General features: G+C 43.9%; 1 protein-coding gene across 14 annotated transcripts in view; it reads right to left on the minus strand.

Annotated features, from left to right (window-relative positions):
- GCNT2 (glucosaminyl (N-acetyl) transferase 2 (I blood group)) overlaps positions 1-13,165 on the minus strand; it is a 148,829-nt gene that overhangs the window by 97,109 nt on the left and 38,555 nt on the right. For 2 of the 14 annotated variants that reach the window (XM_049715622.1, XM_033408031.2), the window contains exon 1: positions 4,387-11,617. The exons of 11 other annotated variants lie outside the window; for them this stretch is intronic. In XM_049715622.1, coding sequence (XP_049571579.1) covers positions 4,387-5,311 — 925 coding nt within the window. In that variant the 5' untranslated portion in view covers positions 5,312-11,617. Of the gene's footprint in view, positions 1-4,386; positions 11,618-13,165 lie in introns of those variants that run through there. One more of the 14 variants, XM_033408033.2, reaches the window with a different exon arrangement.

Consider the following 13,165-nt stretch of genomic DNA (forward strand, 5'->3'; position numbering starts at 1 on the left):
ATGGAACTGGGGAGGAGAGAGGTGGGGGGAAAGTGGGGGAAAGATGGAGGGAGGAGAAGTGGGGAAGGCAGAACCCTCATTTCACAACAGCTGGTGAAGTCTGGTGGGCAGTATCTTTCAAGGCCCCTGTGAACTCTCTTTGTATAACACTTCTGTCCTCATGGGTCCCTTCGCTTGAGTGGACCACCCAGGAATTCTCATCTTCCAAGAGGCTTCCAGAGGACCCGTCATGGCCAAGGAGCCTTACTATGTATGAGGAGACCACGTTTTGTTTTGCGTTTTGACACTGCCACCCTGGCCACACCTGACCCGAATGGTCTGGGGCCTCGATGGAGGGCAGCGCGTCTACACCGAGGTCAGCCACAGCCCAGGAAGTGGCCTGGAATGAGAAAAGGGATGCTCGTTGTACAGTGACAACTCGACCCACAGCAAGCCTCTCTGGGAATAAATATCTGAAGGAGACAGAGGAATTACCATCAACGGGAACAGCCCAGAATCTGGCTGGAGACACAAGAGGAAGGCATTGAAAGTAGAAGCCGCGGGGCCCACAAGCAAGTGAAAACTCTGAAGCAGAGGTAAGACTTTCATATAAGTAAAAAGAAGCAGAATGAAGATGCTGACACACGAGCACGGCCGACTTCTCCGTGTGGCTCTCGGACGGCACCACTGCTGGCTGACCGTTCTCCCCAGAGCAGGGAGGACACCTGGCTGCCTGCTCTGTCCACTACAGTAGCCACGGGCACAACTGATATTTGGGGTATATTGGGTTAAATAAAATACATGATTTAAATTCATGTGACCTGTTAATTTTTGTTTCTTTAATGTAGCCACAAAAGACCTGAAATTACACATGTGGCTCACACTGTATTTCTATCAGGTGGTGTTCTAGTTCCCCATGAGGCCGTTTCAACCGTGAGATCTTTTTTCTTCTGTCCTATTACTCCTTAGAGAAACCTAATAAGCCCCAATCACTGCAATCAACTAGAACAATCTTAAAATGTCCAGAGCAAACAACGAACATACGCATGCATCAGCAAAGAGTGACCCTCAAAACAGAAATGACTCAGATTTTCACATAGCAGGAGGAACAGTTAAACAAGACAGCCACCTAAGTTTCTGATTCCCTTGCCTCCTCATGACTAAGCCCTACACTCAGGCCTACCTCAGGTCCTGCAAGAGTTGGCTGGACCAGTGAAGGGCCACAGGCCTCTAACGAGGATCCCATACCCATAACACAGAAACAGTTTTCAGGGCTCACTCTTTTAAGTTTTTGACATGCGTGGAGCAGTCCATTTGTTTTCCATTGTTGCTGATCTGTAATTGCTGGTATTTACCAGAGGTGTAAAAATCTAGTTGCAATAGAGAAATCATGTTGAGAACTCAACACTTCTGTTCAGTACATTGATTACAATCATTAGTTAGCGTCACGAACTTCAGAGCGGAAGAGACTCACAGGCCATCTTGTCCGACACTTGATAACTGAGTTCCTTGACAGGGTTGCTTCAGCCTCTGCTTCCGAATATCCCTTGGGTTTGTTCACCACTGAGGAAGCTACCCATTCTAATCCCAGATCCGTGGGTTCTTTTATCTCCCACCACTGACCCTGGATTCTTCTTCCAAAACTACAGCATTGGTTCAATTTCTGTCTCCTGGGCAAACGTTTTAATTATGTGAAGGCAGTGATCCCTTTTCAAGTCTTTTGCAGATTGAATATCCTTTTTGTTTGTCTTGGTCCCTTCTTTGAAAAATGGGGTCTGGCCTTTTAACCTTCTTGGCTACTCTCTTTGGAATCTGCTTTGTGAATGTCTCCCCTTACAGGTTGGTGCCCAGACCTGAATGGTCAATACATATTTGGTCCAAGCAACACAAAAGTGAGAAGAGGGCCTTTTTACCTCCCTTATTCTGGGTACTACAATCCCATATAAACAGCTTAATGGTCATGACTCCCCACTTCAATTTCTTGAGCCCTGATTTCTTTTTTGACCGTGATCTCTGCCAAAAGAAGTCCTTTTATTTTTTTTAATTAAAAAAGTAATAAAAAATAAAAATTTTTGTTGAAGCATAGTTGATTTACAATGTTGTGTTAGTTTCAAGTGTACAGCAAAGTGATTCATATATATATACACACATATATATATATCTTTTTTTCAGATTCTTTTCCATTATAGGTTATCACAAGATATTGAGTATAGTTCCCTGTGCTATACGGTAGGTCCTTGTCCTGATTTCTTTTTTAACAATTGTTTATTTATTTATTTTAAATTTATTTATTTTTGGCTGCGTTGGGTCTTCGTTGCTGCGCGCGGGCTTTCTCTAGTTGCGGCGAGCGGGGTCTGCTCTTCCTTGCGGCGTGCGGACTTCTCATTGCGGTGGCTTTTCTTGTTGCGGAGCACCGGCTCTAGGCGCGTGGGCTTCAGTAGTTGTGGCTCGAGGGCTCTAGGGCGCAGGCTTAGTAGTTGTGGTGGGTACACGGGTATAGTTGCTCTGCAGCATGTGGGATCCTCCCAGACCAGGGCTCGAACTCGTGTCCCCTACATTGGCAGGCGGATTCTTAACCACTGAACCACCAGGGGAGTCCTGTCCTGATTTCTTTCATCACTAGGACATTACCCCTTCCCGCTTTGGGAAAACCACAGATTTAAAAAGCATTCTATCATAGCTGCCTTCTAAGTAGCTGTATTTCCTTTGCTTTTATGCCTACACCAGTCCTCTATTACTAGGATTTTAGAATATTTTTCTTTTTTTGCTATTATAAGTGACACTATGATGAAAATACTTTTAAATTAATCTTTTTCCTATCTCTGTTTATTTTTTAAGAATAAATTCCTAGGAGTAAAATTAAATAAAAGGATATGAACATTTTCAAAGCCGTTTGGTACATAGGTGCCTAATTGTCCTTCAGAAACACTGTGCAGGTTTATACTTTTTCTAGTGGTCTGTATTGGAACACTCATTGCCCATCCTGGAGTTAGGTTTTTTTTTTTTAACACCAATTTGAGAAGTAAAGAATTGTAATCATTTATTTTAATTTGTATTGGTGGTAAGCATTGGTATATGATTGTTTAGCATATGTATTTCTACATGTCATGGTTAATCTGATGTGTTCCTTTTTCCTATTTGTGAGATGTATTTAGGTGTTAAAGATATTAACCTGGCTGTATGTTGTTTCTTTTGCAACTACTTTTTCCCCAGTGGATTTTTCTGTTTTCACAATTTTGCCAAGTATTACCAAGGAAAAAAATTAAAAAAAAAAAAAGCATTCTAAGTCTAGGAAGCTTTGTACACAAACATCAAAAACAAGCATCCACGATGGTTCACAGCCCTGGCTGTTCCTGAGAATTTCCCGGAGGCTGAACAAATACTGAAGTCCACATCTACCCAGGAAATCAGGAAATGCATTTTTAAAAGCTCCAGGCGACTGTAATATGTATCCAGGGTTGAACCACTAATCTCAAGAAACCATGACCTTGATGCTCATGTTGATTCAAGTTAGTTTTCCTTTGAAAACTGAATCTGAAATGTGAATTGAAATGTGAATCTGAATTTTTATTTCAAATTGAACTAGCAGAACTGAATTAGTTCACTGTAAACAACTGGAGATTATTCAAGTCATTTGGAACTTGGACCAAGGAAATGTGGAGTTAGTTTAGGAACAACTGAGACCGAATTGAAAATCACCTTAAAAGAACATCAGGCTTAGGCAACCTGGTTTATAATTGGCATGTTTGCTTACTAGCAGGGTAATTTGAGCACATCATATAACCACACTGGTTTCATTGTCTATAAAATAAAGGCGCTGGTCTAGGAATCTTTAAGACGCTCTAAATTTTGGACTCAGTTCCAGGAAAGAACGTGCAAATGAAAATTGTTAAAGTTGTATCTTGCTCTCATTTTGAAATGATCTGAATTTAGCTATTGGAGCTTCAATAGGGGCAAAGGTATTATTTACGTGTTCAAATTGCTGCTCAAATTTATCATATTTATGCCTGATTTTAAATACCATCACATTTAAAGGAGAATTGTGTTTAATCTTTCATTCACCAGTCAGTGTTCCTCAGTTCCTTGCCATGTCTCAAGACTACAGCACATATTCGAAGTGGGTCTATGGGCTCAGAAAGGTAGCTTGGTATGTCAGCAAAATCAAGTCAAACAGTCAGTCTCTACCTCTGCCCTAATCACTATGCCTCAGTTTCTTCATCTGTAAAATGGAGATGAGTTATATCACCCACTCTGTGAGCAGAGCTGCTGTACAGATTTTTTTAATGAATAGTTGAAACTGTAAAGATCTTTAAAAATGTTAATTTTTTTTACTATTTTTCAGTGGTTCGTTCCGTATTGGCCACGCAATGTTTATTCATAAAAACAAAAGTTAAGAGACATACATACCAGGAATCCTATTGAGTGTGACCCAGAAATGTTCATCAGGACTGTAGGTGTCCTTGGACCAGGACAGTAAGTCAAGTGCCCGCTGGTCTTGGAGGACAAAATTAGCGAATTCCCTCGTGAGGGCCACGTAGGCAGTGCCAAAGTAAATAGTCATGTTGTGAGGAGGTGGAGTTTTCAATTTCGCGGTTTTAATCATGTAGGAATTTCTTTTGCTCAATAGTTCCTGGTGGACATATTTAGTTCGTCCAATAGCATGATCGGGAGGCAGCACCCCTGGGGTGATGTTTTTCCCTTTAAATCCTTTCAGATACTGAACTATCTCCCTGTTGGTTTTCAGGGGGAAATCTTGCCCACAGGTGTTGATGGCATATTTCCATGGAACCTCAGAGCCTGCAAGATCTTTGATGCAGTTCAGGTCAGCCTGGAGCCTGGAAATCCCACCGTAGACCACAGGCTCCATCTTGGAAGCCAGAAAAGCATTTGGGAAGCAGCTCAGTAATTGCTTCACTGCATCTTTAAATGGATCTGTTGCCTTTTCATCCACATGAACACAGTAGACATTTTGGGGCATGTAAATTGCCCTGAAGAGTCTCTCAAAAGTGCCAAAATCTTTGTGGACGGTCATCATGTAAGCCAAAGGGAAGCCAGCCTCTTCTTCAGAGAGTGCTTCTGTTATGTACTGACTTTGAGCTATGTACTCATAACAGGTAGATTCACTGAGGGCAGTTTTCAATGCATTCTCTGTTGGGTAAAAAACCTTCCCCTTAAAAATCTGACGACAGGCTTCTGCTAATAGCGAAGCATTGGACAGAGATGCTCCCAGGAAATTTTTATTCTCCCATAACTCATGATTGTAAACAAACACAAAAATCAGACCAGTGACCAGAGACACAAAAAAAAGACACTGCTTCCAAGAGCCCATCATTCAAAACCAGGAAATGAGTAAAATGTCTCTTGGGATCTGATCAGAGCGTAGGTAGATTTAACTTACATTTTCTCCAGAATCCATAACCATCCTTTTGGTAGGTGCAGTTCTGATCGGCTGTTCCGTAACCTTCCAGTTGAGCATGCTTGTCCTTTCTTTCTGTCTTCCTTTTCTCCTCGTTTGCCACTGCATTGCATTTCCACCTTTCTGCCTCACGTTTCTGAAGTAACTCTTTGGGATTTGCTTTGCTCAGTCCCCACACCCCCTTCCTGCAACCTGTTTCTACATAAAAACAAGTTGCCTCAGGGAGGTTTTGACTCCAATGTGTCCATGTTTCCCTACAGGAAAATCACCAAGGGGTGAACTGACTATTCTGAAAGCCATTGCTCTAAGACTTTAACCCCAGCCTCTTCTCCTGGCCAAAAGGTTGGCAACTCTGTCAGCTCCAACTTCCTGTTAATCATTGTGTTCAACTGACTGAGTTTGTTTGCTTAAACAGCACTGCCAAGTTAAAAGCGTGGGTTCTAAGCATGTGAACACTGCCTGGGGAGATATTCTGTCAATAAATATTTAGTGCTTAAAAATTAATCACTTAACCTTGCCTTTTTCCACACACGCCCCCCTCTGCATATTGGCTGGCTATGCTATTAAAGCACGGCATATGACTAACTGTTGAACCATTCTTTCCAGCACTTAATTTTCTCTGCTACGAGGTATGGTCCTTAAAAAGCCACATTAGCAAGTGAACCTCCCCACCTAACTCATCACAGTATGATGAATAAAGGCTAATGAAAAAAACAAAACCCAACCCCCCAAAAAACTGACAGCCCATTGTAACCCCCAAATTGCTAAAGCTGAAGTTAGTGAATGTCAAGTTTATTTCACCCAAGCCCAGGGAGGATGCAGGGAGAGGCAGGAGAGAAGAATCATCTCAGTTTGGGATGTTTTAGAACTTAAGGAGAGAGGCTCTCAGATTCTCATATATAAACCATTCCAAACTATTAGATTCATATATATAAACCATTCCATTTCCCTATCTGTAAAACATGAGAATAATTTTATCACCTTCATAGGTCAGTCGTGAGAATACAATGAGAAAGCGCATCAAGGGTTCATGGCCTGCCCAGCAATGAATGAGGCGGAGATAGAAGATAGCTGGGCCCCAGGCTGAGATGCTGGTGCTTCAAGGTAAAATAAAGGCAGGAGCAGAGGGGCTTCCCTGGTGGCACAGTGGTTGAGAATCCGCCTGCCAATGCAGGGGATACGGGTTCGAGCCCTGATCCAGGAAGATCCCACCTGCTGCAGAGCAACTAAACCCGTGCGCCACAACTACTGAGCCTGTGCTCTAGAGCCTGTGAGACACAACTCCTGAGCCCGCGTGCCACAACTACTGAAGCCCACGTGCCTAGAGCCCGTGCTCCACAAGAAGAGAAGCCACCACAGTGAGAAGCCCATACACCATAATGAAGAAGAGTAGCCTCTGCTCGCCACAACTAGAGAAAGCCCGCGTGCAGCAACAAAGATCCAATACAGACAAAAAAAAAAAAAAAAAAAAAAAAGGCAGTAGCAGAGAGGAGCTGAGCTCTGCTTGAGTAAAAAGAGCTGACACATTCTTCACTCTTGAGGTCAAGGAGACCTCCCTGACTACACATGTGCAGAAAGTTTCCTTAGCGTCAAAAAAGGAAGGGGGTGGGAATTCCCTGGCAGTCCAGTGGTTAGGGCTCCACGCTTCCACTGCAGGGGGGCACGGGTTCGATCCCTGGTTGGGGAACTAAGGTCCCACATGCTGTGTGATGCAGCCAAAAAAACAAAAAGAAAAAACAAAAAGGGAGGAGGCGCTAGCCCGTAATATGTCCTGCCAGCCTCCCAGAGACCCTCACACTAGAACATATCTTGGCTAAAAGGTGTGCAGGCACGTTGGGAGGGCCCTGAGTCAGACCCAGTTTGGGCACGAAGCAAGACAAAGCAAGATGATTGGCCAGAAGGAACCCATAAAACTTCCCCCATATAAGTAATTCCTGCCACTCCCAAAGCGTGACTCTCCCTCTGAGCCTGCCTGCATGTCTTTCTGCACGTACTTTTCTTCTAATAAACGCTTTGCCTGCTTCACTACCTTTTGTCTCTGTGCTGAATTCTTTCTTCAGAGAAGACCAGGACTGAGGTCCTGTTTCAAGCCTGCTGACCCTGGTGATCTAGTGGTTAGGTTTCCGCGCTCTCTTCAAGCCACCTCACCCTGTGGCCCGTGAGATCAGGGCTGGGAGAGAAGAATAAACAAAAGCCCCTCCCCCCAACACTCACATCAAGGAGATGACACAGTTACCATCTCTCCTTTGAAATCTTCTTAGTCTTCCCCACTCCTCCCTCTGTGAGCCCATGCCAAGTAGTATACATCTAGGATAACTCTGATCAGTTTTGTTTTATTTGGTAGTCAGCTGCACAGGGGTGAGAGCACACTGTGCGCACACGTGGAGGGGCTATCAGCGCTGGGCTCACAGGTGGCTCATCTGTTTCTGGCTCCCATCACTGTCTGCACATACTAGGCAATCAGACACTTATCGATCAAGTGCTCTATATTGCATTCCCTGTTTCCCTGATCACCTTAGTGTGAGATTCCTACATTTGTGATTTATATTTTGTCATCTGTGATCTCTATTTGTATCTGTGGATGTGGGGACGTTCAAAGTACCTAGTTTTTCCAATACATCTTAATTACAAAAACAACATAATATTACAGATAGTTTGTGAACACAGTGTTTTCATGTCCTGTGCTCCCATTTCCCTCTTGTCCATAGATACACACATTCTGATTTTACCAAGAACATGGGAGATGCAAGTTTGCATCCTGCGTTTTGCACTTCCTGTCAGAGCATAACATTTTCTTTTTTTCTTTCTTTTTTTTTTTTTTTGCGGTACGCGGGCCTCTCACTGTTGTGGCCTCTCCCATTGCGGAGCACAGGCTCCGGACGTGCAGGCTCAGCAGCCATGGCTCACGGGCCCAGCCGCTCCGCGGCATGTGGGATCTTCCCGGACCGGGGCACGAACCCGCGTCCCCTGCATCGGCAGGCGGACCCCCAACCACTGCGCCACCAGGGAAGCCCGAGCATAACATTTTCCATCGTGCTACTCAGTTTTCACTGGACATCATCTTCACACCATTACCTTAGAACACAAGACTGGAGTTATTATTTGTTGTTGTTTTGTTCCCACCCCAGCTGAAAACTAATGCATTAACAAGAAGGTTGCCAACTCTGCTTCATAATCTTCAGGAGCATAGGAAATGATGATAAGAAAGGACTTAGGGAAGTTTTCCAGAACCAAGGGGTCAGACTTCACTTGTTTTAGGAATCAGATTCTACATACAATATGATTCAAGTGAATACAGACTGGTCTGTAGGACCCAAAATGAATTCAAACAACTCAAATATCTATTTACTTAACTATCTTTCATGTGTCTACCTAGAATTCTTTGGAACAAATCATTTCTTCAATACAGTAGTCATACGAGAGCAATCTTTTCTAAAATGATGACTAAAATTTTGTTAATTTTTGTTTTATTTGTAATATCTCTCTAGGCAGCTACTGCCCACATCAAACGAAATCGACTATAGGGATGAATAAATGGAGGCCTCGGGACTTCCCTGGTGGTGCAGTGTTTAAGACTCCACACTCCCAATGCAAGGGGCCCCGGGTTCAAGCCCCGGTCACGGAACCAGATCCCATATGCATGCCACAACTAAGAGTTCGCATGCTGCAACTAAGGAGCTCGCCTGCTGCAAACAAATACATAAATACTTAAAAAAATAAATTATAAAATAAATAAATGGTGGCATCAATGCCTAATTATGCTTTCTAAACTAGTTGAATAATTTTTACAACTTCTTCTCCTAATGTATTCAGATGATTACATCAACTCTTCCTTTGTTGATTTCGGCTGTCTCCTCATTCTTGACACAATTCCATCCCTCCAGAGATTTCATGCATAAAAGCATCTCTAATTATTTGCCTGTTCTGCTCTGAATTTACAGCTCCCTGAGTTTAAAGTTACAGGGTAAAGAACGTTTGCAAGTTGGCACTTTGCTGCAGTGGAGTCCTTAATTGCATCTCACCTGAAATGCTTCAAGGGTCTTTTGATTTGGGCAATACTAGCCATTTTTTACAGGAATCAATCTTTTTTTGTGCATCACCCCAGTGCTATCTGATGTCTACTCTCCCTGTGGTCATGTGGGAAACGCTGGTTCTCCGGGCCCTCCTGACTTTCCTGAGGACCTTTTGCAATATACCACTCATCATTCTTCTAAATTCTGGGTACAACGCTCTTGCCATTTGTGCAAAATAGTAGAAGGGGATGGTAACGAGTGACCAAAAAAAAAAAAGACATGCTCCTTTATCCCAGCTTGAACATTACATCAAAATTAATACCCCAAATTCTAAGTTGGAGGCAGTGATTGGGTAGGATAGAATTCTGAAGAAGTTGGCAACCAACACAGACTTGTGGCTTGGCCGCTCTGTAAGTGGTGAGGTGTTCACTGATGTCCCAGAATTCAACCTACACTTGCTTATTTCTATGTAACGTACACTCTTATAAATTCTCACTCCAGGACATAAACTAATTTTTATTCCATTAAGAAAATTGCGCTTAGAGTTTAATCTCAACAACTGACTGTAGAAAGGGAGCAGAAGAAAAGGGCTCCATTTCTACAGATGTGGATGCATTGTGCCTCATGCTTGTCTTATTCCTGGGGCCACGTGGTACCCAAACCACTTTTCAAGTATTCATTTCATCATGACATCACCTCTGTGCCCAAGTAAGAAACCAGGGAAACCAAATGGAAACTTTCTCAGCGTCCACAGAGGTCACAGAGAAAGAGCAGCTTGGGTTAAACTGGTTTTAAGCGCACGTGACATTTTGTCGTTTTGGACTCCTGCAGCTCTTTCTCTCTGCCCAGGCTCTCTCCTCCCTCCATCTTCTTTCTCTGTTTGTTTATGTATTTACTATGTTAAATTCTGTACACTGTTTTCTCATCATCACTGCTTTTGTTTGTTTGTTTGTTTTTGTTTTTAGCCACAGGAAATAGCTGGAAGCAACAGGACTTAAAATAGCCCAGGAGGGTGGTGAGAGAGAGCCTGGATTGTGTGTCAGAAGGTTTCCAGTTGGGCCAAAGCCACTCTTGACAGCCGGGAGCCCTTGAACCAGTGATTTGATCTCACACCTCACAGCTTCCTCTGGGGTGAATTTGAGAAAACAACCCCTGTTCTTCCTCGGGGTCCCCAGTGGTGGCTTCCTGCCGACCACGTCACCTACACCTCTGAGCCTGAGTTTTTTCCAGCAACGACCTCCTGGTGCAGCTGGAGGATTCCAGAAGTAACACACAGAATGCACCCAGCTGGGGGCTGGCCAGAGACATCAGAGCTAATTTCATACCTTGAGGGAAAGCCACTGGGAAGAAAAGAGTGAAGAGAGGAAATGAGGAGGGTAGCAATTATTTAACATAAAATCACCGCAAATAGAATGGTAGGAAGGTGCAAGAAAAAACAGTCAATTAGATATCATTGGGGCACACAAAGCTGAGGCAAAGAGCTGACAGATGAAGAGCACCTCAGCGTTAAGTACAGTCTGTGCCCCCAAAGCCCCTTCCAGCTGCACTTGCCCTTGAAAGGGTACCTGACAACCCTCGGCTTTCAAAGCCAAAGGCTAACAGGAGGCAGCTGAGCCCAAGAACCTCAGAGGTTTTCACAGTCTAACATGTCTCTGCTCAGAAAGGCCTCAGGTTTGAGTTCTGGCTGGATTTGAGAGGTTGGGTGTCACAAGGAGAAGGTAAAACAAGGATCCAATCCCAGAGCCAACTGGGCTCTTCACCTGTCTAGACTTCTGCTCTTTCCTTCCTCCACTCTGCTCCCCACAGAGTCCTTGATTTGAGTTTGAAGTTACAGGAACTCACGGTCACTGCTACAGCGAGTGTTCCCAGCCTGGGGAGACCTTGAGCTTCTGATCACTGAGAATTACGTGCTGCAAGACACTAGCCCCCTCCTTCCGATTGCAATATGCTGTTCAATCAGAACAGAGTGCAAAGAAAGGGATCCCCTACTCTTTTGGGTCCCCAGGTGCTGGATCGCAGTATCCCCATTTCTTCTCAAAGCTCACAGTCTACGAGGAACCTGATGCCTACTCTCTATTTGGCCAGCTGGATGGGGAAAGACCTTCTTTGCAACAGATGACCATCAACAGCCCAGACTGAAAAAGTATGGAAGACAGAAAAATAGCTTTGTGTTTGGCAAAACCTGAATTTACTTAGTAGATCAGTCTTTGTTTTTTTGTTTTTTGTTTTGCGGTACACAGGCCTCTCACCGTTGTGGCCTCTCCCGCTGCGGAGCACAGGCTCTGGACGCGCAGGCTCAGCGGCCATGGCTCACGGGCCCAGCTGCTCCACGGCATGTGGGATCCTCCCAGACCGGGGCACAAACCCGTGTCCCCTGCATCGGCAGGCGGACTCCCAACCACTGCGCCACCAGGGAAGCCCATGTAGATCAGTCTTTAATTCTGGAAGATGGATTTTCATAGAAACTACTTGCAGAATGACCTCATCACTTTTCAAAATTTTTCTTTTTTTTTGGCCATGGCTCGAGGCACGTGGGATCTTAGTTCCCCGACCAGGGATCCAACCTGCGCCCCCTGCAGTGGAAGCACAGAGTCTTAACCACTGGACCACCAGGGAAGCCCCCCTCATCACTTTTCTAACTGGTCCAGGGCTTCATTATCAGTTTTGCATATTATCGAATGAAGTTCATTCCTCACAGGAATGTTGTGTGGAGTGACTAATCAAATAAAGCACATTTTAAATGCCAGAGGGTGCCAAGTGCTTTATTAAATTCTGGAAACATTTTCCCTTTGACTGAAGGGAACTGAGGAAAATAGTGCAAACCATTAATTAGAAACATTGTCCTTTAATAAGAAATTAAAAGTTGTAACTAAGATATACATGGATACCAATGACTTAACAAGACATGAAAATTCATGATCACCGGTAAGTATATCACATAATGAAACAACATACTAATAAGTGCTATGCTTTGAAAAACCTTTAGAAATAGAAATCTCATGTACCCCAGTCAAATGATTCATTCATTCACAAACATTTTCTGTGTACTTAGTTTATGCAGGCACTGTGCTAGATTCTGGAAATATAAAACATAAGTGTAGGGCTTCCCTGGTGGCGCAGTGGTTGAGAGTCCGCCTGCCAATGCAGGGGACATGGGTTTGTGCCCCGGTCTGGGAGGATCCCACGTGCCGCGGAGCGGCTGGGCCCGTGAGCCATGGCCGCTGAGCCTGTGCATCCGGAGCCTGTGCTCCGCAACGGGAGAGGCCACAGCAGTGAGAGGCCCGCGTACAGCAAAAAAAAAAAACAAAAAACAAAAAACATAAGTGTAGCCCACATGAGTACACGGCTACTAGATCTTAAAATGCTATTGGGGATTAAATAGAGGTAATATTTCTTAATCAAATTTATAAGCTTTTATACAGCAAAGGAAACCATAAACAAAACAAAAAGACAACCTACGAACTGGGAGAAAATATTTGCAAATGATGTGACCAACAAGGGCTTAATTTCCTTTTTTTTTTTTAATTAATTTATTTATTTGGCTGCACTAGATCTTTAGTTGCAGTATGCGGCATCTAGTTCCCTGACCAGGGATCGAACCCAGGTCCCCTGCACTGGGAGCGTGGAGTCTTAACCACTGGACCACCAGGGAAGTCCCAAGGGCTTAAGTTCCAAAATATACAAACAGCTCATACAACTCAGTAACAAAAAAACAAACAACCCAATCAAGAAATGGACAGAAGACCTAAATAGGCAT

This window comes from Orcinus orca, chromosome 10 (genome assembly GCF_937001465.1).
Source record: "Orcinus orca chromosome 10, mOrcOrc1.1, whole genome shotgun sequence".
Taxonomy (NCBI): Eukaryota; Metazoa; Chordata; class Mammalia; order Artiodactyla; family Delphinidae; genus Orcinus; species Orcinus orca.